Genomic DNA, 27,269 nt, shown 5'->3' with positions numbered 1-27,269 from the left:
ATTGTGTAACTAAGCATTTCAGGTTTCTTCCTGAATTACTTCTTAAATGTTCTTGTTTTCAAGCAAATTATAGTTCATTTTTAGGAGTCAAACCTAAAGCATTAGGAGACCTAACTTCTCAAAAATGCAAAGCACTCAACTCTAATTAAAGCCAGTGAACACTGATGGAGCTGAGCTAATTTGGAAATCAGGCCGTTGTCTGGGTTTTTTGCTCCTTCTACTCTTTGTGTTATATCAAAACAGGTTCATATTCGATTGTGGATGACGTCCCAGTGGATGTGAGTGAAGGAGTTATTCCAGATAATTTTCAGCACAGGGAAGGGGGGAGGAGAGTAATTAAATTGAAGGCTAAATTAAAGGACAAGTTCCTGAGTGCATTTTCATCTCTATTTAAACTAAAGGGAGTGAGAACATCTTGCACTGTTGGGCACGCAGCATGCACTGTGGTGTCCCACCCCTCTTTTTTAATACGCAAAACTTTACCTACATTCAGCAAATAATTCTCTGCAAGTCAAATGTATTAATGTCAAAAAGGCTCTGTCTTACAAACCTATACAGCAAGCCCATCTGTGAAAGGACAGACTTCTGCTTTGTGTAGCTGGAGGTGTTCCGTGGCCACACAGCAAAGTAAGCACTTACCATTCATTTTGTCATCTTCAGAAGGTAATAACAAGTTGTAGTAACAAGATTTTTTTGTCATTTTTCATTTTCTGAGACAGGTGATCTAAGCTAGGAGTGTAATCATGGCTATGGGAAGGCTCAGGTTCGTTCATCACGAAGATCTGCTAAACCAGCAAAGTCCAGAAATTTTATAGGACTTGAGAATTCTTCTCTGGAGACAGTACATGATTGCTTATTGATGGGACTGGTGCTGAATAGTTTTGTTCCAGCAGTTGTTTTCATTTTTTTTTAAACAAAGAGTTTAGGGGAAATGATACTGCGTTGAGTCTCTTTTACTAACAAAAGATGGCTTGAAAAGAATTAATAGTGTAGAAATAATGGCCCAGGGTTCTTTCTTCAAAGTGCTCTTTTCCCTCTTACATTTCCATTAAAATAGATTGCTAAACTGCCTTGAACTTAACCATTGAACTGCTGCTCGCTCTGTGAATACTTACCTGTAAAACTATTTGCATCAGAATGTGCGAGATACTTCAGCAGCTCTGATGCAAGGGGACTGTTCAACAGGTTGGGTAGCAAAGCGGGGTTGCTTAGCTTGGGACAGGAAAGGTGCAAGACAGACAAACAAGTAAGCAATGCCATAAAAAACAAAGATTTCTATGATCCATTACAGCGGTTGGATCTCACCCAAAGTGGTTACCAGAACTAAACACTAATGATAAAATAATAGTAATAATAATTTAAATCCCAGGCTCAGTTTGAGCAAACTGTGATTTTTTTTTCTTAGTAGGCAAAAGATTGTTAGGAAGAAAATAGTTTGGTGTTTTTTTTTTTAAATCTTGTGTAATCATTGAGTAAACCAGATGTAAAAGCTTCTAATGCATGTGGATCGTCTGCTCGGTGGTAATGATTACTTCTGTGCTCGTAATGGATTGCTCTCTGCAGTTTCCAGAGGTCCTTGGCCTCTGCCTGTTTAAAGCCGGCACCTCTCTCTCCCGGAGAGGAGAGGAGAAGCTGCTGGCACCACTCCTCTCCCCAGAGACATTCTCGCTGCAGCTTCTGCCTAGCTTTTAGCACTGGCCTCCTCACGTGCTGCCCGTTTCCCCTGAAACGGTACGTCGGGCTTCGACACTGCGTGCTGCTGTTTGTCGTGGCATGAAATGCCTCTTTTTGCCCTCCCACCCCCTCTAAAGTGTACAGCCCCACAGAGATACCCCCCCAAATTACCTAAATGCAGTAATTTAGCGGCCGATGAATGCGTTCACTGCCCCTCACCAGTCTGTACTGATGTTGAATACTTGGATGAGTCTTGACCTTGGAGTGAGTGTAGGAAGGTGGAGCAGTGGTGGCTTGTGGACAGATAGCACAGAAGGTAGTGAATGGTTTTGGTGATCTTTCTGGGCCTGAGAGTAACAGACAGACTTCCATATGACTGTCTAGCACTTTGAGTGTTTAAGCATTTTCTCCTTTTTTTCTTTCTTTTTTTTAAGTACATTAAAAGTACATTTAAGTACATTAATTACATTAAGTGCATTAGCTCTTTGTTAGGTGAATTTCTTTCTACCCCCTTGCACCTTGAGTGCACAAGAAGACTTTGCTAAAAATGACGCTTCTGTTCATAAGATCCCAAGAACAGGAGGTGGGGCAGGTTTGTGTAAGTAGTATTTAACATTAAGCTGCACTTCTTATGTCTCTTGCTCTGTGAAATTAGTCTCAGTAATTTTTATCTTGGTTTATGTATTTATTGTAAGGGTGGGATTTTCTTCAACTCACTATTAAAAGAAAATGCATAGGTTAAAGTCAAGTTTTGAGCATTAAACGTAAATGACAGCTCAAGATACTTATACCATGTGTTCTAGATGGAAATGACTACTTTCAGTTACTGTCTGTATGCTGTGTAATATATGGGAAGTTTTTAAGGAACCCTCACTTTCCAAGCTGAGCTATGCAGGCAGCTGTAGAAGTATTGCAAGATCACTGCAAGCAATATGCTATTTTTGGCAATGCTCAGTTCACTTTCTCTTCTACTTACTGTTCCCCTCCTCTCTCCACAGCATCATTTATTTCTTCAGCGAAACTGAAGAATGCGCTCAGTAGCGCTTCTCAGCAGCCCTGCAGCCCGTGGAGAGTGTGGGCAGTCTCTGTACGCAGCATCCTGGAAAATGTGCATTCCCTTGAAGTGATCTGCTGAAAGCACATACTTAAAAGACTGTTCCAGCCTGCCTTGCTGCTCTGCTCTCAAGCTCTGAAATGCCTGCTCTCTAATACTGCCTGGAATTTGGTTTTCTTCTGCTAAAAAAACGCAACCTGCTGCAGTTATCCAAGGAGTCCAAAAGGGCAAGGACAGTGAAGATGGCTCTGTGCGCTTTGTATGCAGTTTGGGCTATCTTTGTGGAAGTGGCAGTAACATTTGGTCCGGTACCAAGGATCACTTGGGAACACAGAGGTAAGAAGAGAAATAGTGTAATAATGAAATATTGCAACAACATCAGGGTTTGTGTGTGTCCTTCCAGCCTGCTTGCAGAAAATTTAGTCAGTTTCTGCTGGCTTTGCTTAACCTGTAGTGCTTAGGACCAGAATATCCAACAGAGGCTTGAGCACCGAGTTGACTTCTTGCATATCCTTCAAACAGCTCTGAAAATGTGACTTTTTAAAGGAGGAATTTCAGATTGGGATTTCTCTGCTGAAGATTCTTACAGGTGAACCTTGCTCCAAGAGAAAAAAAAAAAAAACAATAAGTAGATGTATTTTGTTTTAATCAAGTTATTAAGAGACAGAACATAATAACAAAATGTACCTCTCCAGCTAATACTCTCTCTTTTTTTTGTCATTGATCTTCTTTTAATACTTTTTTGGACTGAGGTGTATGTTGATGCTGAATAGTCCTGAGCTCTAGGTACACCACTAGGTAAAGGAAAACATTTGGCCTTCTTCTGACAATGTTATTTGATGCCTGGAGTTGAACCAACCCAGTGTTTTCCACCAAACACTACTTTTGCTGTGCTTGAAGTTGCAGCAAATAGTTGTAACATCCCAGTACAGTTAGCGGGATGTAGCACAAAGAGAGCCAGTAGGGATCAGATATTCCTGTAGATTTTGGGTTTAATTGTTCAGCCTGGGTCTGAAGAGAAATCTAGAGCACAGGCTATGGCATAGTGCTTCTGTTTGTGAATAATCTTTTTTTTTTCCCCCTGCACCCTCGTGTCATGGATGTTTTAGCTTTTAAAAGCTTTTGTCTTTGACTCCTGCTTTTACTGGTAGTTAAAGTTAGCCACCCAAGTGTGCTGCAACCAAATAAACATATGGATAGTATGAAGAAGCAACCATAAGTAAAGATATTAAATGCTGAGGAGTCAGGCTGTAGGAAAAAATAAATGGAGGTTAAGGATATAGTTACGGTGAGCTGATTTATGAGATGGCTGTAGAGATGCTTTTCCTTTTTATTGGTATAGCAATAAATGAGTTGCTGATATACTGCTTTTTCAGAAAGTAGTCTAGACAAGGCTAGCAGTTCCTGCTTAGGCTCCTTGGTGCTCTTGCGTTGTATAATAGTTCAAACTTAGCAAGTTGCTGTTTAGTGGTACTATACATCACAGACCTATCCAAATTACTCAAAATAAATTAATTTTTTGTTCATTCCTGCTATTTCTCTGTCTCTGTCTGCTAAAGATTGTTGCATTTAAGTATAAGAAGCCTACTTTAAATAGGAGGGGGAATTTAGTTCAGTGGAGGAGTGAACAGGTAAGAGTTGTATAAACCAGTTCATCCTTTTGGGGAAAATGTTACTGCCAAGTGAAAGATTTTAAAATTGTGTGCTTCAGAATCTAGTTGAAAATGATTTTTTCCCAAGTCTTGCAGTTGAAATAGTGCAATTTCTAATGTTAGAATTGAGAAAAATAATACGTTGTTTTCTGCCTATCTCTGAAAATCGAAGCTTTATTGCGTGGTAGATTATTGCACTAAGTACGGCCTCCCAAGCTTTCAGTAGTTTTTCTATGTTGTTTGTACACACAGAATAAATATTCCTGTATATTAATCATTTTGTGTCATCTTTCTCCAAGCCTTTCTGTTCCAGTTCGCGTGCTTCCTCATTCCACTGCTTCTTTCCCCCATGTTTCCCCCTTTTCTTCTTCTTCCTTTTCATCATGATTTTCCCACATCTCTTACTGATGCATGCAATTTATCTCCAACCTCCACTTGAAAATCAGCTTGTTGACACTGTGTACATGGCTTCTTTCTAGCTTCTCTGTCTCCTTTCTCCTGTGATAATCTCTTGAAATGTCTTATATTAAGGTGCAGGATTTTTTTTGAGAGATTTGTCTTTGGAGGGTGCAAGGGTTGCGGTGAACTGTTTAGTTTTCCACAGTAGGTGGGTATGTGGAAGTGAGAAGGTGAGGAAAGAGCTGACAGTGGATGTGTAAAATGAGAGGTTTGGAAAAAAAGGAATTAACGATTGGAAAAAAAAATGAAGGAAGACATGAGTTATGGGGATCACTGCAGGAGGAAATTTGTAGGCATTTGAAATAAACTAGAAAGTAGGGACCATTGATTTTGATGTCAATGATGGGAGCTGCTGTTTCTGCTGAACCAAGCTTCTGAGGGGGTCTCTCATCTGTTATGTGTGTTGTCCAAACTAAGCTTTGTTGCTTTCCAGATACCCAAGGGCTGTTAGACAGCTTAGAAAAATGACCCATAAACTTGACCCTAAGTGATCATGTTTCTTCATGTGGTGCTATTTTCCTTTCGTTTCAACAGAGGTCCAGCTAATACATTTTCATGAATCAGAAGTGTCAAACTATTCAACCTTGCTGTTAAGTGAGGACAAAGATGTTCTGTATGTAGGAGCCAGAGAAGTGATCTTTGCATTAAATGCAGTTAATATTGCTGAAAAGCAGCATGAGGTGAGTATGCATTTTAATACACTATTCTCCACATAAAAATCATATCCCAAATTTGACTTCACTTTCTGATACCAGCAGCACTGTACTCTAGATGTTACGTACCTAAAAGAGAAAATACTCTGTCTGGGCTACCTCAGTTTTATTTCTGGAAGATGCTATCGAGTAAAATATGTTACCAGGTGAGACGAAGAAATGAGAAAATGAAATACAAACAAGTTACTAGAGGTCTCCATAGGCATTTTCTCTTTGGAGGCAGTGTGCTGGACTAGAGGGACTTTGTATATAAACTGGCAAGGTGGCCCTTATATACATTTTATTGGTGGGAGTGGGCTGTATCTCCTCTTAATCTGAATCAGAAGAAAATTAATCTGAAACAGAAGCAAAGTTGGAGCTTGCTCAGGAGTGGCAAGCTGCAGGCATGCCTCTGATGCGATGAAGGCCTTGTCCATTAAGTTTCAGCTTCTGTGCGGTGTCGCTAGCTGTGTCTGCACAGTAAGCAGCAGTGCAAAGAGGTCTGGTCCAGCTCGCTCAGAATTAGCTCAGCTGCAGAAGTGCTCTCTGGGTGTGCTGACACTTGGTTCTCAGAGTAGGTTAACCCATGCAGAAGCCTGCTAACACAATTCTGTTGCTGCAGGTCCTTCCCAGGCTCCTGCTTCTCACACACCAGCAGTACAGGCTGAAGCTTAGAGACGTGGCATGGAATCACCCAGGATGTTCTGAAAGATGCTCTATGATTTTTAATATGAACAAAATGTTCAGGGATGATGATAGGAAATTTCAAGAGTATATAAAGCTTGCTTTCCATTATTGTGTGTGTAAATGTCAAAGTTGTACCTCTTCACATAGTATAAATTGGTCCTATAACTTTTATTTATTTTTTTAAAAATGTTTTCTCCAGTTTGAATTAAAGTGAGAAGTGCTTAAAACAGATACTCTTGCACCTCCCTAAAGCATACGTTAATGGAGAACTTTATAAGTAATTTGAGGGGAAAGATAATGATTAACCCAAAAGATACTAGCAGTGGTTCTGCACTCCCTAATGACACATGCATTTGGAAATGTCACCTCCTCAGAAAAGAATGGCTTTGAACTTTTGAAAGCCACTTGCAAAATGAAAGCTACTTGCAAAATGACTTATTTGCTACAGACAGTAACCTTAGAATTGCTTGTTTTGTTCATTATGCAAGGTCTGAAAATACTGCAATTGTGTTAAAGTGCTTTGAATGTACCTTCTTATTACTTGTTTTTCACTTAGTTGCACTGGAAGGTCACTGAAGATAAAAGGACTAAATGTGCAGTCAAGGGCAAATCAGAACAGGTATGTTCTTTTATTGGAATTTAAGAAAGATATTTTATGCTTAACTTCAAGAAGAGTGATGTTAAAGAAGAAAGGCTCCAAATGTTTGCAATTAAAATTTTCAAATAATCACCTAAATTCCTTAATAAACTTGAGCTTTAGAAAGCTTAGTCTTTAGAAATGCTTTAGAAAAGTCTTTAGAAATGCTTAGTCTTTTTTTGGTAATTTCTAGTTCATTATTTCTTGCTGTTGAGTTTTATTTGAATGTTAAAAAATCTGAACACACTAATGTGCGCTTAGTTATTGTAAGTTTTTCCATTAAATTGATAAACAAACACTACTTTCACTGAGGTAATTGATAGTAACTGTTGTTTTATTAGCACAATAACTCTACACCAACATTTGATTTTCTAAAATGATGGGTAATTTTATCTTTTTCCTGTAGGGCATAGGGTTTATTTATTAGGCCAGCACTTCCCACCAGTGCATTTTTCACTAACTGTATATCCACCTTGTGACGCTGAATGCCTGTGCTCCTTGCTAGTCTGGCTGCTCAGACAGTTCCCCGGCGCCTGAGCAGCCCAGTCTCCTCCCAGCTTGGCAGTGCAGTCAGCTCAGCCCGAGGGCTCCCTTGGTGTTTCTGGCATCCACAGACCCCTCTGGACTGTCGGCACACAGGCTGGCTTGCTCATATTGCCATTCCGTGGACGTAGTTTGTATAAGGTGATTGACCGTAGGTGGGGATGCCTGATGCCTTACCCTATGTGTTGTGACACGTGGTAGAGCAATACAGTAAAGCGAGGGTTTTCTTGGCAAGATTCATGGTCGGGCTTTTAGTACAGGTTTGAAAATGGAAAGCTGCGTGCATTGCAGATACAGAAAGCAGTACTACTTTACACTTAAAGGGATTTGACATCAGCACCCCAACATCTACAGTTTCTTTGGTGCCCCCCCCCGGTTATAAAACCCCAGGTGCATTCCGGGCCGACAGACATCCTGCATTCAGGGGGCTCATTTGAAATGGAGTAGGCTATCTCCTTTTGCTCAGCTATCTGCATTTGCTTGGACTGAGAACCATCAAGGCAATTTACCCGCCTAAGGTGAGGTGTGGCAGGCAGTTAAGGACCATTTCCTCTTTGACTCTTCCTGATGCACTCGGAGTTTTTTGTGTTCTCCAGGTTCAGTGGGGGTTACTAGCAATAATAATTACTTACAGCCGTGGTGAGTGCATGAGAAGTGAATTATTCCTCTTGTGCACCTGCACGCACTTCATCAGATGGTGTCTGGGTCTCCACCAGTCCTTTGCAGAGATCATTGGTGGTTGTTAGAAGGGATGTCAGACCCTTAGAAAGAGCACTTGATACCACAGGATGACGGGGATTGTGGGGGAGAGAGACATAAGTAACCAAGATTTGCTGAGGATTTAATGGTCTTAGAGGTCTCTCTCTTAAGATACAACCTTGGCTATCACATACTGTTTCATGTAGGTTTGTAAAGGATGACAAATTCTAAGATGTACTCCGTTTTTAGGTAGTCATTCTCATGGATCAGGTATATCTCTGCAGTTTGGGCTTTGATGAAACAATCTGAGATGCCCTCCTTTGAGCGTGCGGTACTCAGACATGTTACCCTAACGGGTTTACTGAGGCAGTTGAGCACTACTGACTGTAGGAAAGCAGTTGCTGCAGGACTCGAGCTCCCAGAGGTTGTAAGGTGGCAGTCTCCCAGTGGTGACTGTATCACCCAGCATTACTGGGGTGGTGTGGCATGAGTAGCGGCAACACAAGAGTTGACAGTGCAACTTTAATTGTTTTTTTATGTTGTAACATGGAAGGTGTTGTTTATCAGACTGGTCCTTTTCTTGTCCTATATTACAGACAGAGTGTCGTAATTACGTGCGTGTTCTGCAGCAGCTAAATGACACTTTTCTCTACGTGTGTGGAACTAACGCGTTTCAGCCAACGTGTGATTACCTGGTAAGAACATACAGATTTTTTAATCCAGTAACAACTTTAACTTAAAACTAGCTCGTATAAACAATGAGTTAATCTCTTTTCCCAAAGACACGTGTAATTTCAGTGCTGGTCATAGCATTGAAGCATTTATAATACTGTCTCACAGTGATGATAGAGTACAGAAATAAACCATACTGTTCCTTTTTCAAAACACTGAATTACTGATTCACCTTGGTTAACAGCAGATTTACTCTTTCATAGCTTTCATAATTCTCTGTGTCTTGTACGTTTGCGTAAAAATAATTTCTGAAACTGAAATGACATTCTTTGTGACTTCCATCCATTGTTGAATCTCCCTGAAATTTCTCACATTTCTGACTCTGCTTGTCTCATCTCTGCTTCTGGCAATGCCATAGCTTCATAATGCTGAGCACTTCAGAATAAAGTCTTGGCTCAAAATCAAAACTCCCTTTTCTTGTTGCTGACTCTCACATTGTTCTCCTTACTATGGCTCTTAATGATTCTGAAATTTAGAAATCTTGTAGTTATGTTAAAGTTTCATCCTTTTTTTCAATCTCCCCTTCCTGCAAGTCTGTCTGCTATCAGCTCTGGAACATTGCCAGAAGTCACTGTCCGTAGCCTCGAATGTCTTCATTACACAGTGTAAATAATCACTTCCCCAGTACTGTTGCTATAGGTCTCAGTCATCTTACTGATACTTATTCCCTTGATTTTTAAGGGTTTTACAAAGTAGCAGTCAAAGTACTCTCTTGCTTTTAAAAAAAGTAGTTGGATTATAATTATACCCCATCTCACCATTTTATCATCATCTAAAAATTGCTCAGTCCACTTCAGAAAGTCATCTTGATTTCTAAAACTGTCCATTTTTGTGCAAGCTAATTTAATAGTTGCAAGTTTTGCCTTATATTGGTTAACTTTTCGGCCTTTCATATTGTCTGGCTTTTTGGGTTTTCTTTCTTAAGGTCTCTTTTTATGTCTGGATTTAAACTTTTGTCTATTCTTTTCTGCTACTGCCCTCACAAATTACAGGATCACATTTCCTCTCTGTTAGACTTGATAAAACTTTTCTGAAAACTCAAGTGCCTTCTATAATCTTAAAAAATAGGTATTCCAGGCTGAAAGTTACTGGTTTAGTCTATTAATGTGTGTTTTTTTTGTTACCTTTTCATGATTTGGGTGGCTGAAGGAAAAAGTAAAAATGGTTGTTTTTTGGTTTTCAACTTCATTTTTTGCAGAATTTGATTTCGTTTGAGCTCGGAGGTAAGAATGAGGATGGTAAAGGCAGATGTCCATTTGATCCTGCTCAAAGTTACACATCTGTTATGGTTGGTAAGTTTCTTCTTTGCATACCTCATTATTATGTATAAATATTTGGTCTTCTCCACTATCATTCTCCAGTTGTTCAATATTGAAATGGTAGATTGGGGTCTGTGTTTCTAAATCTTTAATGTGTAACTAGATAGACATAAAAATACTCATGTAGTCAACCTTAGTGTGTGTCTTAAAAGGAGAGCACAGAACTTCGGCTTGTTGTGAAAGCAACTTTTAAAATAACAACTTTCAAAATAATAGTTTTAAATGCTTTAGTCCAGGTAATCTAAATGTACTTTGACTGTCTCTGTATTATAAATTACTGTAATTTCAATAAATTTAACAAGTAGAATTTTAACTTTATTGTAGACATATCCATGAAACAGAACAGGGAAGTGAGACATTGTAGGAACGTAACCACATGGTTAGACACCACTGAATCTTCATTTGGTAAAGCCAAAATGGCTGTGTTGTGGTGTCACAAGATCATAAAAGAGAAACTTGTAGTGACAAAACAGGAAATGAAAAAGTAAAGGTCTTGCTCACTATGTTGTTGCCTAAATTCTTAAGTTTAGTTTGAATATTGGCAGCATGTAAAGAGAAAAAAACACTTAGTTCAAAACTTACGTGGCATTTCATATGTATCAAAATGCAAGTTTACTTAAACTGCAGGTTTACATAGGAAGTGTTAAAGTACCCTGAAAACAGTGCTAACTTTTGCCAGTTGCTTGTGTTAGAGCAATAATAAACCAAGTGTAAAAGCGTTAGCTTTGAGAGTGGTCAGCAGAAATATAAACATAGAAGATATGTCTGGGGCAACTGAGAGGAAATCCTTGTTTATCATTTCTTGTGGGAAGTTAAAGCTAACATAGTCTCTTGAAATATTTATATATCTTTTTTGGTATCCAGTGTATAAGAAAGTTTAAAATATTTGTTTTTGTGTTAAAGATGAGGAGCTTTATTCTGGGACTTCCTACAACTTCCTGGGAAGTGAACCTATTATTTCACGGAATTCTCATCAGAGTCCTCTGAGAACAGAATATGCGATACCTTGGCTTAATGGTAAGTGGGTGTGAGAACAGGCCAGATCAAATCATTCTTCCTTCTTCAAAGTCACAATTCCAGACAAAGAAATTTAAGTTTCCTTTCAGAGGTAAGGAACAATTGTCCACTATCCCAAAGAGGATAGCTTATGTAATACTGGCGTACATTGAGGTGTAAGTGTATGCACCTGTGTGTGCCTTCAAGAGATTTATTTTTATTTTTTTAGAAATTTCAGAACTTTTATCAATACTGGCAATGAAAACAGCTTAGATACACAGACTTTAACGTATTGTTAAATGACGCAGACTTTAACTTATTGTTAACTTTTTGTTCATATCCACTTGTTCATCTTTGCTATGATACAGGATACCTGTGATATAGTATGAAGGAGAATGTTCTTTGTCTTTAATACGTTTTCAAATCGATAAGTCCATGGTTCCCAATTATCTCAATTCTTGAATTTCAGAACTTGCTGAGTTTTGGGAACTCTCAGAGGTTTGTGGCTTTCAGCCATAACAGACCAAAATCATAAAATCGGCATATTTAAAAAAAAAAAAAAAAAAAGGATATGGAATTTTGTAGCAAATTTTGTAGTTTTTGTTATGTTTAGTATTTCAGCTATCAGCACAAATATTAAGTGCCTGGTATTCTGTGTATGTAGTCGAAAGACAGCTGTTCTTGCAAGGCAGATATGAATTAAATCTTGAGAAAATGTCTTCTGATTTCACATGTGGAAGCTGGATGACAGCAGTGTGATTATGCATATTTGAAAGCCAACGGAGTTTGGGAGTATGCTTAGTGGCTTTTTTTTGTTTTTTTCTGGGGCTGTTTGGCCTTTGTAAGGGTTCAACTAACTGCCAGGTTTGCAGGTGCTGATAGCTGGCCAACCTTGGCAAGTTATTACTTGCACTTTTTAGCTGATTTTCTCTTTAAATATAAATGAACCATATAAAGATATACCATATCATTTCTCTTACATTTGTATTTCGCTTAAGGAGCACGTTGGCTTTTGGTCAGAGGAGAGGCAGGCAAGGGAAGGCAGCTATACAGACCTATCAGAAAACCATTCTTGAGCGTGGGTGAAAAATGTGAAGTAGTGAGATACAAGACCTTAGAGAGATCTCATATCTCTTAGTCTGTTGTATTTTCACATAGCTTTTTTTCTCCAGTATTTACATTTTTTATTTTTAAGTGTCTGTTAGTTAATGAGCAGTGAAATACAGTGCGAGGTTTGGGAGGACTCCTAGAGCATCTTAGAGGGAATCAAGTTATAAGAGTTATATGTAATATAAAATTCTTCTCTTTGTATCTATAGAGCCCAATTTTGTTTTTGCTGATGTGGTAAGAGCAGACCAAAACAGCACAGATGGAGAAGATGACAAGATATACTTCTTTTTCACCGAGGTGTCTGTGGAGTATGAGTTTGTTGGAAAACTGATGATTCCAAGAATAGCTAGAGTGTGCAAGGTGGGAGAGTTCAATTTCCTTTTACTAGTTCAAGTGGATTTTGTTTATTAATGTAAAAAAATACTTATTAGAAATTAAATGGAAGTGGTTAAACTTGATCTCATTGAATCAGCAATTTTAATCTGTTTCTGAGAACTGAAAAAGTCTAATTGTTGCTTTGGAAACAAATACTTGGTTTAACTTAATGGTGAAATTTCAGTGCATCTGAGAGTTCTACCCACCTTTGGGGGCTAGGGGAGAAGAACAAGAAGACAGACAGAAAAGATGTCTCTTCTTGTTGTGTGGTTTGTTTTAACTGTAAGTTTAAGTACAGTCCTCTGGGAAAAACTGACTTTGGTTGTTGCTGAGCAGCTAGGACGTTTGAGAAGAATTGTAGTTCTTGACTAGTAGCTGTATACAAGCAAGACTATCATCTACAGTAGATACAGCTACTTGTAGCAGATGGGACTTCCATGAGGCTGGCAGGACTGCCAGAACCTCAAACAAAACAGTCACCATCAATCTCATTCTGTCACACTTAGCATGTTTAAACCTCAATATTAGGTTGAGTCAAGTATATACCCAGGAGTGTTGATTAAAAATTTTGCTGATGGAAGACATTTTTATTTTTCCAGTAGAAAATGTTGATTTAACAAAAAACCTTTTGAATGGAATGTATCAATTTCCTTAGTATTTTTTTTCCAACAGGAAATTTATCAAGCCATTTCATTTTGATGAGGTTGAAATGCTTTATTTTGACTTTACTGTTTTATATTTAAAAATGGAAGTCAAAACATCAATAACAAGTTAGTGACTTTGAGATTTCCTTTAAACAAGCAGCTGGAGGCAGGTTTACTTGGGGGTTATTATTGTGGCTCTCTGCCCACTGACAGCTTGTGAATGCTTTAGAACAAGAGTATCACAGAATGAGAGCTTTATTGCTGCTGTTTGATAGGAATAGGAATCAATGCACATTGCAGATCTATAGGCATTTATACTTAAATTTTACTTAAATATACTTAAATTTTGCAGATTTTCTTCAATTCTTTGCATAACAATACTGGATAATGAACAGGAAATATTAATAGTGATCAAATATGTCTGCTTTTGTAAAGAAGTACCAGTTGCAGCTCGAGAACTAAATATTTTGAAACATTTTAGTCTAGTCAAATATATCTTTATTTCTTCAAGTCTTGATACTGCATATCCTTATTAAAAATGGTAACTGCTCACAGGATTAGGCCATAGGTGCATTTTTTCTAATGGAATTGTTAATATCAGGAAGTTAAATGCATATTGCAATGTTACAACTTAAATCATTAATGCTTAGATGTCAGAGAACAAATACAAGGTTATTGATCTCTCTTAAAGGAAAGGATATGTATAATATCTGCACACTTATTTTAATCGTTTAATGAACATGTGTGTTTTATGAAGGTACGTTGCTCATCTCTGTTTTTAAAATGCTGCTGAAGTCCAGTGCTTTTAGAAGTCCCATGTCTCATCTTAATCACAGGTGTTGACAGAAACCATTCAGTGTTATTTCTGTTGACTTAAATTAATTAAAAAATAATAATCCTGTGACTTCTTTAGTTTTCTGTATATGAATATGTTAAGTTATTGATGTTGCTATAGATAAAGTCTTAGAAAAAAATAGAACGGTTCAGTAGCATTTTAGCTATAGTCCTTAAATACAAAAATGCTGCCTAATTTTCCTCACGAACACTTCTACGCTTCCTTTTTTTTTTCTCCTTCTTTTTAATGCCAAAAGAGAGACCAAGGAGGATTGAGGACTTTACAGAAGAAATGGACTTCTTTTCTCAAGGCCAGATTGATTTGTACCATCCCTGATAAGAATTTAATTTTCAATATTATCAATGATGTCTTTATTCTCAAATCCCCAACCTTGAAGGAACCAGTGATATATGGAGTTTTTACCCCACAACTGTAAGTGTGATACAGTCTTTCCCTGGATTAATACTTTTGATCTCAACTAGTTACTAAAGCAAGTAATAATTACTTATGATTTTTCTTTGTTCCTGTACTTGTAGGAATAATGTGGGGCTGTCAGCAGTGTGTGCATACAATCTGTCTACTGTAGAAGAAGTATTCTCAAAAGGAAAGTATATGCAGAGTGCTACAGTCGAACAGTCTCATACCAAGTGGGTACGGTACAATGGGGAAATTCCTAATCCTCGACCTGGTGCAGTAAGTTTCTGTATCTTGGATTTAATGACTAATGTTGTTAATGTGCCAGAGTAAAGAAACGAAACAAACAAAAAAACTACTAAAGCATACTATTAGATTGCCCTGATACGGATATTTCCTGTTGTACAGATTTTGTAGAAAAAATGCTTCAAGTGATTTATTCCAAATGTTGTATCTGGGGATCAAAGTGTTTTTTTATTTATAGTTAATTGCTGTTTTCATATTTTCATTATTTTGCTACTCATTTTCTAGTGGTGAAATAGATATTAGTATACATCAGGGACCATCAAAGACTTTTTAGTTCAGGTGAATAGAAGTATAAAACAATTGTTGCATTGTCTTTCTAGGTTCAGCAGGTTTATCGAATGCAGTATGTTGCTTTACAAACTAAAATGCTAGTAGTGCTGGGTCTTTTACATACGTTTCTTATTTTCTCATGTTTCCTGCAGTTGTCCTGTTGCTACTGATAAGTAAGAGGACAGTTAGAGGTAGTTAAGAAGCATGGGAGTCCAGAAAGAATATTTTGCTAAAATGTATTTTGGGTCTAAACAAAAACATAGTATGAAGCATTTGCTCAGAGATCAGCATATTGCAGAAGCCAAGTTGCTGCAGGACCTGAGTACCTTCTGTGGTGTCCTTACTGGCCAAAATAATGTGCAGAAGAAAATACATGTGCCTGCTGTTACGATATAATTCAGTGTCTTTTTTTTCTTTTTTTCTTTTTTTAATTTTAAATACCAGTGCATAAACAATGAAGCCAGAGCATCAAACTACATGAGTTCTCTGAATTTACCAGACAAAACATTGCAGTTTGTTAAAGATCATCCTCTAATGGATGATTCTGTGACTCCAATGGGAGACAGACCCCGACTAGTAAAACGAGATGTGAAGTACACCCAGATTGTAGTGGACAGAGTCAGAGCACTCAATGGTACCATATATGATGTTATGTTCATCAGTACAGGTGAGTTCTGCAAAACACTCTTTTTAATGATGATTCTCTAGGCTGAAGTATGCTCTAACAGAAACTCAAAAGATTTCCGTATTTACAGCGCTTCTACATCAGGTGGTATTTTCACTAAAAAGTGGGGAGCCACAGCGAGTTAGTGGAGAACCTTGCATGCTTTGAAGAGCTATTGCAGGAGAAGAACTGCAAAACTGCAGCGAGTGCAACAAAACAAACATGAGATAATCCCTAAGATGTTATTCTGTGCCCCAAAACATTTTTTTCTTGCTCAGAACTCCTTACAGTGGCAGGTGTAATGGTTGCCTTTGGCACAGAATGGTGTGAAGTCTTCAGCTGAACTGCAAGCGTATAATTGATACAAGTTATAGTAAGTGTGCAGTTCTTCCCTGTCTTTCTATTTTAAGAATCTTACTTAAATACATTACTCTGTTGTTGCAGATCAAGGAGCCCTGCACAAAGCTATCAGCTATGAAAACGGAATGCATATTATTGAAGAAACACAGCTTTTCCCAAACTTTGAGCCTGTCCAAACACTCTTGCTTTCATCCAAAAAAGTAGGTGCTACAAGCATCACAGCATTCATCTTTTTTTCCTCTTCCACAAAACTTAACGAAGTATTAACTTGTAACCTTGTCATGATGAAAGACCATCGCTATGCAAACCGTTGAAGGCTGCACCTGTAATCTGTGCAGCAGTATCAATATATTTATTACCCGATACATTCCATTGCACTGGATAGGTGGCATGCTTCTGAAAGCATGCAGATATGGGGAAGGTGTGTGTGGTGGTGGTGGTGATGAGAGAAGGGCACAGGTGTGCAAGTCTTCACTGTGCTTGTACAGGAGCTGAAAGCTGTAAGCTGTTTATTAAAGGGACCGGTTTTTAGGTTAGAAGTAATGTAAAAATCCTGACCCCTTGTGGCCAGTAGAAATCTATGAGGAAAAATCCTCAGGGAATTAATAGAAGAGTGGTGGTGTATTTTTTCTGAGGAAGCAGACCTAACAGAAGAGCAGTCTTGTCTAGCAGAGAGACTCAAGATTTTGTACCTAATTGATTTCTGCTGTCCCAAACTTTCAAGGCTGGTTGTGTGTAGTAGATTTATTGTGAGAGTAGGCTCTTTGGTGCCGTTGCTGGTGTTGTACTCCAGACAGGATTGCTGGTGAGGTCCTGCCTGCCAGACGAGAGGGCTTCAGTTGCAGCTGGAAGACACAAGCTTTGCTGCAGGCTACAAACCCAGTGGTCATTCTGCATTATTAAACAATTGCTGGGTTTAATCCCAGAATGATTTTTCAATATAATCATATTGTGAATTTTGTACACTAGCCCTTCTGGTCCTAGTTAATCAGACTTGCAGATCCATAAATGCCTACAAAAGTATTACCCTAAACAGTGGCTTGTAGCATCAGACCCTTCAACTGTTGAAATTTCTGGGCATCTCAAGGAAAGAATGACTCTGTTTAAAAGTATGTAGTAATCTTACTGATGTTCAGTAAGTACCCAGTGATCAATGAATTCTCGGATATTAGGGATTTAGGAATACTGCCAAGATATTTTAAGAGCAGCTTTTACTTTTGTGTCCTATTTATAAAAAAAAAAAAAAAAGCTCTGCCAACATGATCTATTCTCTGGAAAAGAACTGCATGCCAAATGCCAAAATTCTTCCAAGCTCATCTTGCATGCTTAACAGTCCTTTCATGCTTGTAACAGAAAAAGTATTGAGAAGATAGAATATACTTTTGACAGACAGATCCAAGTCAATGCGATTTAAAAACTTCCGTGTTCACAGATTTCAGTAATATCTCTGCTTTTGTATTTGTATATATGATGCATCACACTGGCCAGGTCACAGAATCACAGCATGGCTGAGATCAGAAGGTATCTCTGGAGGTCATCTGGTCCAACCCCCCAGCTCAAGCAGGGCCACCTACAGCAGGCTGGCCCAGACCATGTCCAGACGGCTTTTGAAAATCTCAGGTGTAGGGTTGAAATTACAAATGCACGTTTACTGCGCTACTGATAGGACCACAAGCTAATACTCATTCTTGTAATTGTGGGTACACTATGCAATCATTCATGTACTGGCTTAATTATGGTTCCTCCATTTCTGGGCAGTGGTAGTGAAGGGATAGGCATTACAACCTGATGTAGAAATGATGGCACTGCGTTTACTTGCCCTGAACCCAGCTGCCAAGTTCCCAGTTACTCAAGAATATTCCTGAAAGAGGGCAGTGTAAGCACAGCATAGGCACTTCATAGGGAATGCCGTGTCTTTTCATGCCAAAAGTTCTCTCAAACTTCAGAATTGAAACTAAAACACAACTTCCTTTATGGTCCTGTGGTGCAGAATCTCTTTATCTTCAGGAAGTAAAAACCTCCATGTGGCTGGAACAACTTCTGACACCTAAAACTGATACCAAAAGCTGAAGCAGTGCTGTCCAGCACACTTCCATGAAAGCAGCAGTTCTTTCCAGTGATGAACTGGAGTCTGGGCTTGGGTGCTGGAGTCATGGAAGTTGTGTAGCTGTGGTACCAACCAAATGGGGGTTACTTCTGCTCCCTGTCATGGAAGTTTGAGCTTTTGCCTCCTTGGACAGCCAGTAAGGAATCGCAGTTAGTTACGACTGAAGTCCTTCATACAGCTGGTATTTTGATATGTGTAGTGGCATCCCATAGTAAATGATCATCTACAAGTGGGCAATAGTTGTTCCCCTTGATGATGGGCTTCAGACTACCCTGAAGTAAGAATCCTTTCTGAACACCATAGTGTAGTACTCTCCAGGCCCTTCTCTTACACCTTCACCTTGCCTGGAGGGTTGCAGTCGGTCACACGAGCCTACAGCAGGTCCTCCAAACTCCTGTTTGGCTGAAAGGTGTGTCTTGATTTTTTTTTAAGTGGTCTGCTCAGTTCTCCACCTGTTTCCTGAACTCCCAGGCTGCCGAGGCACTGCAGCCTGTGCTCAGTGTTGACCTGCTGGCTTGGATGTTGGCTAGCAGAGCATTAGGGAGACAGACTGCAGTGCATCAGGGGGAGCTTTCTGGCAGGGTGGGAAGCTTTTCCTAGAAAGCTGTGTGTCTCTCAATGCTGCAGACTTATTTCTGGGGACGCTTGAGCACAGACTAACACTAACCTAAGTTAAGTTTTAGGATGAAAGACTGCATTTGAATGTATGTCTGTGAAGTTTCATTCTCTTTCAAAGTCTATCTTCCAGCAGTGCCGGTATATTTTTTTTGTCCTGTTTTGTCTTTTGTCTTATAGGATCAAGTTTTTCCTTGAAAGTCATCTGAACACTTCATATATATGAGGGATCTAAACTGATTTATGCTTGATCTTGTTGCCGTCCTCTAGAGACTGCTGTCAGACACACTGTATCATTCTTTAGTTTGGTCTTAAAACAGACTTTCTCAGTCTCATCGCATTAAAGAGACTTCCCTGTTCCGAGTCCTCATGGGAATGCCTCTTCACATAACTTAGTGAAAAGGTGACAGTGAGCTCCCGAACCTCAATTCAGCTCTAAGATGCCCTCTTAGCTTTTTTTCCTCTTGAGGCTGTTCTTGATGTCAAGAACAAAAGTCTGTGCCATGAATGTGAGGTTTATGAAGAGCCTTGCTCTACTCGGAGGCTTTTTTGGATACCTGCCTATGCAACCATGTTCATCCTGCCAGGGTCAAGCAGTCTCACTGCAGAGACAACCCTTTGAGTGCATTTCTACATACTGAAATCTGTGCAGCTGCAATACAGAAAGAAACACTTGATGCTTGGATCTGACTTCTTTGCCATGACAACAGCTGTAGAGTGCCAATAAATTCACTCAGTATTCTACTCTGGATGGAGTAGATCCACTGCGTAGGTGGGTGTACTGTTTGGCTTTGTATGCTCTGCCTCTCAAAAGTACTAGAGGGTAGGTCACTGAGTTTCGGGCTTGCAGGGCAGACGTCTTTCTTGAAGCTTTGCACAGCAGCAAGTAAATTCACAGTGTACCTTCAGCCATCTGTTTCTCTGAACTTTGAAACAGATGAGTGAACGCAGTTGTCTATCTTCTATGACAAGGAGGTTCAGGATGAGTGTGATATTTTCCTGGTGTGCTCAGGGTGAGACTTCTTTGTGATCCCCAGCAACAGCAGGTCAAGCAATCGTTGCCTTTATACCCCCCTTTTGCTAGGTATTATGCCAACGTTATTTTCCTTGAACTCTATTCACTATTCCTTGAGTAGCAAGTAGGCAGTTACAAGATTCAGATGTAGGGCTGACATTGGTGGCTCTGCAGAGATCTGAATGGTCAGCAGTAGGGCTGCTTTGGCTTAAAGGGAGCAGGAGTAGTAGAAAATATAGTATATAGAGAAATATAGTACATAGAAAATCTTCCCTTTACAGGCGTGTTATGTGCCCTTTGCAGCCTTGTCATTAGCATATGCTGGGCTTCCCTTTTATGAAGGTTATCAGTGCATTCATATTTGTGGAAAAACTATTTAATAAAGCTACAGTTAGGCAGTTACTTTCGTTTCTCATAAAGTGTATTGAATTCAGTTTTTTATTCTTTTGTCTTTTTCCACTTCTGGTATCACGAATATTTTAAAGCTGCTTTTACAGATTTACAGCTGTATGTATGTACCTCTTTACTTTTAAATGCTTTTCAATTGCTTCATGAACTTGATTGTTCCAGTTTGAGAAAATGATTGGCTGTGTGTCTTTTTTTAGGGCAGAAGATACCTCTATGCTGGTTCGAATTCTGGTGTGGTTCAGTCTCCTGTGGCATTCTGTGACAAGTACACCACTTGTGTTGACTGTGTCTTAGCAAGGGATCCTTACTGTGCTTGGAAACCCCTTGAAGCTTCCTGTGTTGATATTTTTAAAGAAAGTGAAATTGAAAGGTAATGACAGCCTTTGATTACCGTTAAGTTGCAATCAGTATTGAATCAGTCTTGCTCCTTACCAGTAATTTTTAACTGAATGTTTTCAAATGCAGACTTTTTTTTTCTATCCATTAACTGCATCTGTCAAAAATATCTGCTTGTGCTATAAGATAAATTTCATTTTACATGAAAAATTAGGAAGTAAGATTTGGAGTTGCAATACTTGTGCTATGTTTTACAGGAATTGGATCCAGAACATAGGTGGAGATGCATCTTCTTGTTCTGGTGAGTTACAGTCTTTGAAGAGCTATTTCTTCACATGTCTAGGGGAATAGTGAAAGAGTAGTGTTTAGTTCAGCTTGTTTCCATGTTTATTTGGACTTTTGTTTATATCTTAATAGGTATGAAATTCTGCATTTTAATGTTTGAGCTTCTGTTTGGCCTCTATGTTGTCTTAAAATGTCTGTATTTGTGTACATTTCAGTGTGCAGTGCACAAACCTCTGAAATGATCGGGGGCACCTCAACAACGCCTTGTGAATGAAAGTACTATTTACCATAAGTATCTCTAGTACAGAGGCCTCTGTCTCTGTGATATAACAGCATTTGACATTCTGCTGTGAGCCTTGATAAGTGCTTGGTTATTGCTGCTGGATCAGATGAAATGATCCTGGAAAAAAGCTAGTTTTATGATCAGAGGGGAGGGGGGCTCAGAACATCATGCAGAGCAACTGAAGTGCTCTCCAGTGTGCTTTAAGGCAAGTAACTACAGGTCCTTTCTTTATAGCGTGTTGCTGACATCAGATCATGATCTTAAAGAAGACTAGTGTTACAGAAGATTTGTATTGCAGTAAACAGCACTTTGCTTTACTGTTTTCATTTCTAATCCAAGCATAGTGAGGACTGCTGTGAGTTTCGCTTGTTAGTTACATCATTGTGGGCGTGAAATATAGGTGCTGATACTTTCCGAAGAGATTTGAGTACCAGCACTTTGTCAGATTTCTTCTCGGATATTTTGTAGTTGCTGATCTACTTTAAAATGCACTAATTGCTTTTAAAGTGATACCAAGTTCAGCATCTTTTGTCAAATGAGTCTTCTCAGAGGCACACTCAGTTGTGGATCAACAAGGTCTCACCCACTCCCTGGAAATGGAGGCTGTTTTGGAGTTTGAGGTGTCCAATCTCATAGTATTTTCTGATTTCCTGTACACAGCTGTAGTTGAGCGTTTCACTGAGACTCTTGCATGCTGTTGTCTTGGTCTTGTCAGATAATCTTAACACCATAATCTTTCCATTACAACTAGCACGGTCTCATGAAACTGTACAGATTAGACCAAACAGGAATCATTGCTGATACTTTGCACATTTATTTTGATGTTCCAGATAAAGTAAGAGAGAATTCCCTACAGCATACATTCAAGCATGGGAGCACAGCAGAGCTCAAGTGTTCTCAAAAGTCCAATCTGGCGCAGGTAGTTTGGAAGTTCAAAGATGACGTACTGAGAGTGGAGAGCCCCAAGTACCGTCTGCTGGAAAAGGCACTGCTCATCTTCAATTTATCAGAAGGAGACAGTGGTGTTTACCAGTGTTTGTCAGAAGAAAAAGTGAAGAATAAGAAATTCTCTCAAGTGTTGGCTAAGCATGTTTTGGAACTGAAAAAAGTCCAGCATACTACAGCAGGCCCGACGGTGGCAGCTGCACCCACAGAAGGTAATAGTGATGTACCAAAAGTGTCAGCTGTATCAACCGAGGGGTCTACCACTCAAACCTCAACCACTCAGATTGTACCAGTGACAACTGCAAGGATAACAAAGCCCATTGGCCCTGTCCGAACAAGCGCAGCCTCCAACACAGAGCTCTTCAATTCAATTCCTGACGCAGTCCCAGAAAAGACAATGTTCCTGAAGTCAAACGATAACTTCCTGTTGATGTTCCTATTCCTCTTCTTTTTTATCCTCTTCTTGTGCCTGCTCTCCTACAACTGTTACAAAGGGTATTTGCCAGGACAGTGCTTGAAATTTCGCTCAATCATGCTGCTGGGTAAGAAAAAAACAAAGTCAGATTTTTCTGATTGCGAACAAAGCGTGAAGGAAACCCTGGTGGAGCAAGGCAGCATCAGCCACCAGAGCGGGGAGCAGCCGAAGCCGGCGCACGACACCGGCTACGAGACGGAGCCGGACTGCGGCAACGGCCAGCTCCAGCCCGGGGACGTGCTGGCGCCCAGGGAGGCCAAGGACAAGCCTTTCGATGTGAAGTGTGAGCTCAAGTACGCTGACTCAGACGTGGAGGGAGACTGAAGGACGCGATCTTCAGTTTCGGTGGTGGAAATCAGCTGCGGTACCACAGCTAGCTTTGAACACCGAGCGCGTGGTCATGACCGCTGAGCCATCGTGGGCTTCTCGTGCTTCAGCTATACAGCAAGCCACTTTGCATTCGGATCTCACCAGATACTGAAGCGGTGTTCTTGTCTGCAGACCATAGCATCTTGTATTGTACTGTCATTTTTTTTTTAAATGGCCAGTTTCAGATCCCCATTTGTTTATTCCTGGTTTTTCCACCCAACCCTGAGCACTTCACTCTGGTGAACAGTTGCCCACTCCTTTCTTGGCCCTTTTCTTCCATAGGATAAAAGTAACTAATTCAGTTGGCTTTAAAAAGTACTTCAGTCTGCACATCTTTTAGCTGCCATTAAAAAAAAGTTCTAGTTTCATTTGAATTCCAAATTGGAAATTAAGTTTAGTTTATCAGATTGGTAAATTATAGACTTTTGTCCAGATTGGGACATTTTTTTCTTTGCTTCTAGTGATTATTTTTAGTTTTTTGTGTTTTAGCACGCTAGGTCTCTTTAGTTTGTTAAAGTTAATTTTTTTAACTGCTTTTAAAATATCTTAGATTTTAAGAAACATGGGGATAATAGTTGGCTTGATTTGTGTAAGACTCTCAGGGATAATCTTGTTTAAAGGCTTTTTTCCTTGCTGCTTTGTAGAAATTTAGGTACAACGATATCGGTACAAAACGTGGACTGGAGTAAGAGGGGGAAGGAAGAAAATGATAGGTTTAGGAATGCTTTTTTTCTTCTTTAAACAGCAAGCTGGACACATTTTCTTTTTCTATACAAAACTGGATTTCTTCATTTTCTTTTGTTTAGTTTTTTTTTAACTGAAACAATACAGGCAAGCAACTGTCAGTTAGCAGTGACACAGAGAGGTTTTCTGCACTGTGGAAGCGAAATGGGAATTGAGAAGAATTTCCGACAATAACTCAGCTTGTGACTCGCTGGAACGGACTGTTAGGATACAGCCTGATGAGAAAAAATTGCCGTTTTTTTTTTCTTTTTCAGATTCAGATATAACTCAACTTCTTTTTTTGTGACAAATCTTTGCAGCGTCACCCTTTCTGGATGATACCTACCAATCAATCTCCTATGCAACTGGAGACTGAAACTGGAGCTGCTCAAACAATCAGTCATTTGAACTGTCTATGTGAATCATGCCTGCAAAAGTGAAAATGTGCATTTGTTCTAAGCGCAGTTCACAACAGCACTGTTTGTCTGTTAAAAGCATTTTGTGCGGTACAGTTCTGAAGAGTTGTTCCTCTCACTGCGTATTTCTGTAAATATTACTAGAAGTAGAGTACATTTTAACGGTAAATAGCAGTATGCCTGGGCTGCTTTTCTATGTTGAACATCCATGCAAAGTTAATTTAGACCATCTTAGTGTAAACGGTTTATATTTTATAAGATTCAGTTCGGTTTTATTTTTCTATTTTAATTATGTACATATAACAGAATAAATATTAAAATAAATTGTATTACTCCTTGACTTTTATGAAAGTTGACATAACGACGCTCCTTTCTGTACTGCAAGTACTAATGTTCCTTGTGGTTGCCTTTAAGGGGGAAAAAAATGAAAACTTTTGTCAATAGTTGGGGGAAGATTCTCTTCTCAGCTTTAGTTAAATGGGTTATTACCCTGTGGGGGATTGGAAGGATGGAAAAAGACGTGGGTGAAGGAGGAAAGCATTCTTTTCTAGTGCTCTAGGGACACTTCCATTTATTACCCTCCTAAAATTCATTTGTCTTTCTTGCATTATTTCTTCAATATGTGATGTATTTCTTGCAACTTTTTTCCTTAGTACCCTCTTTTTTTTTCTTTTCTGTCCTCTTCTGTCGCACAGCCTCATCTCCTATACCTTTCCCTCCTACTGGTACCTCCTTTTTGTCCTGTGTGGGAAGTGATTCACCTCCTTCACCCACCAGTACCCAGCCTGATGTTTGGTCTAGCACAGACCTTGTAAAGGTCATGTTGTTGCCACCTTTCCTAAGTGACCAGGCACAGCATGTTAGTGTCGGGGGACCCTTTCACCTCTTCTGCCAAGCCACAGGTAAGTTGGAGGACCCCTGTGTCAACTAGTATTTTCTGCATTAAAGGTTTAGATGTGTGACCATGCAATGTACCTGCTCTTCTTTTTTGTATTTAAAAAAAAAAAAGAAAAGAGGACTATTCCAGGATGTCTTGTGAACATGCTTTTTACTAAGACTCAGGCACTGCACGTAGTGTCATGCAAAAATACAGGCTCTGATTTAGTGGCCGACTTCAGTTTGTTAATAGTTGATTGACTTCAGTAGGCTCATTTGCATGCTGATGGAGCCTGCTGGGTCATGATTGCGTATGGATGTTTAGAAGGTAAATATTTTCACTGTTAGGATGTATGCAATTAAAAAACAAATACCCTTCTGTCAGATTTGAATTTTACATGTTGTTTTAGACCCGGTCAGGTATTCTTTTTCATTCTTACTTATTTCACATGGTGAAGTGCTTACGGTAATGATAATTTTCATTTTATGGGGAACATACTGTCTGGTGCACAGGAGAAAGTCAAAGCTATTTTTTTCAGTAGAAATTCAACATTTGTCTTTCAGCTTTTGCTTGGACAGTAGTTGCCTGTTTAAGTGGAATTTAGTGAATCTAGACAGGTCTTAAAATGTAACTTTATTCATTAAAAGAAAAAATAGATTAATTTAAAAGCATTGTTTCATACTGGGCTGTCTGTGATTGTTAAAATGTTACATGGAATCAGATCAAAATGCATCAATCTTTATTAAAGCAGGTCTTACCAAAGACACGATTTGTATTTTCATGGCTAGAAAGAACAACAGTGGGATCATCTTATCTATAGTTTGCTCACTGCTGCAGTAAATGCTCAAGAATCCTTTTATTGTTCACCAAGGGAAAAAAAAAATGGAGTAGTAGCATAAATAGTGCAAAGGATTTAAGCAATTTGATAAATTCCAGATCTGTAGTACGATTATTTTAAAATTACTTTAACATATATGTTTTAGCGTGGTATTCATGGCCGGCTTTTTAAAGTTTGTCAGTAATTGCTGTGGTAGTGAGTTTGAGAAGGAAGAAGCAGCGTCTTAAAGCCAGCCTGTAGAGGTTGCTGCTTGGAGGGAGCAGGGGCAGGCGGTGGCAGGAGCGGTGACAAGAGCCTGTCCCCTGAAAGCCGCAGCGATGGCACGGGGGCGGGGGGGGGGCAGTCAGCCAGCTGCAGTCACCTCCGCTCAGAAGGCAAGGAGTGGCTTTGTCTTACGGAAGGGGCTTCCCTTCTCCTTAGCAAACAAGATGCCTGGCTGGTACCTCACATCCTTCCTGCACCCGGAATTACAGCTCTATTCCATTCGTTTGAAAAAAACAACAAGCACAAACCAGCATGCTGAACTGATGCTGGCCAGCTGCTTCCTTCTGGGGCCTGCGTGTCAGGGTGTACAAATTTGTCTGGGGCTGGGGGCTGAGCAAATGCCTCTACCAGGAGCTCTTTGCTTGGGTTTATTCACATTCCTTCACTGGTTGTTGATACTTCTTCCTATAAACATAGCTGTAATGGAACTTTTTTTCCCTCAGCAGGGAACGTAAGGTAAAATGTGTTTGCAAAGAACAGAGGGGCAGAACGGGACTGGCAGAGTTAAGTGTTGTGCTTGGTCTTCCAAACAAAGGATGCAGGATAGGCAAGTTCCCCTTCTGTGATGGACTATAGGCACAGATTGCCACACCACCCAGTCAGACTGAAGCTTATTTTAATTGTTTTTAACACTATTTTCATGAGAATTACTGAACTTTTTTTTTTTTTTTAAATTGTAAATGTCTGCTTCGAGCTGTCTGGGAACTCGGCAGGAGCTGGTGAGTTCTCTTACTCATCTCTCGCTTATCCCACATGTTTTAACCTGGAAACTTTCAGAAGGACAACACTTGTCTACCTTGCAAGTGGCCCATTTCAACAACATGCTAGGTTTACTGTATGCTTTCTTCAGTACAGCTTAAAAGCATTTCAGGCTGGCTTCAAGCACACTGAACGAAATGCTACACTGTCTGGTGCAGGGGAGAGGCAGTGAGCTGACGATGTACACATCTGCGTGCATTTGTCTGGTGTGCTCTGCTGAATTTAGATGCAGGAGGAACTTGGTGGTATCTCAGTAGTTGTGGTGACACTGACACCACCACCACTCCCGGCTGTAGAGCAGTGTATCCTTCACCTTGTAATTGCAGATGAATGATGTCCGAGAATATCCTGAGTATGCTGAGCAACACTTTAAATACATTTGCAGATAACTAGAAAGAGTGCAAAACATTATGCTTTACTCTTGTATTTCTG

At 39.5% G+C, this 27,269-nt stretch overlaps 1 protein-coding gene across 7 annotated transcripts in view; it reads left to right on the top strand.

Moving 5' to 3' along the window:
- The window catches only part of SEMA4D (semaphorin 4D), a 95,183-nt gene that overhangs the window by 56,599 nt on the left and 11,315 nt on the right, over positions 1-27,269 (top strand). For 4 of the 7 annotated variants that reach the window (XM_040540428.1, XM_040540424.1, XM_040540425.1 and 1 more), the window contains 14 exons: positions 2,673-3,064; positions 5,374-5,519; positions 6,775-6,837; positions 8,694-8,792; positions 10,028-10,121; positions 11,052-11,165; positions 12,463-12,614; positions 14,365-14,540; positions 14,645-14,801; positions 15,543-15,765; positions 16,207-16,322; positions 20,465-20,637; positions 20,861-20,904; positions 22,002-25,613. In XM_040540428.1, coding sequence (XP_040396362.1) covers positions 2,971-3,064; positions 5,374-5,519; positions 6,775-6,837; positions 8,694-8,792; positions 10,028-10,121; positions 11,052-11,165; positions 12,463-12,614; positions 14,365-14,540; positions 14,645-14,801; positions 15,543-15,765; positions 16,207-16,322; positions 20,465-20,637; positions 20,861-20,904; positions 22,002-22,915 — 2,565 coding nt within the window. In that variant the 5' untranslated portion in view covers positions 2,673-2,970 and the 3' untranslated portion in view covers positions 22,916-25,613. Of the gene's footprint in view, positions 1-2,672; positions 3,065-5,373; positions 5,520-6,774; positions 6,838-8,693; positions 8,793-10,027; positions 10,122-11,051; positions 11,166-12,462; positions 12,615-14,364; positions 14,541-14,644; positions 14,802-15,542; positions 15,766-16,206; positions 16,323-20,464; positions 20,638-20,860; positions 20,905-22,001; positions 25,614-27,269 lie in introns of those variants that run through there. The other 3 variants (XM_040540430.1, XM_040540429.1, XM_040540431.1) reach the window with 2 other exon arrangements.

This window comes from Cygnus olor, chromosome Z (genome assembly GCF_009769625.2).
Source record: "Cygnus olor isolate bCygOlo1 chromosome Z, bCygOlo1.pri.v2, whole genome shotgun sequence".
NCBI lineage: Eukaryota > Metazoa > Chordata > Aves > Anseriformes > Anatidae > Cygnus > Cygnus olor.
Note: the sequence above shows the minus strand (reverse complement) of the source record. Positions and strands in the feature narration are given on the sequence as shown.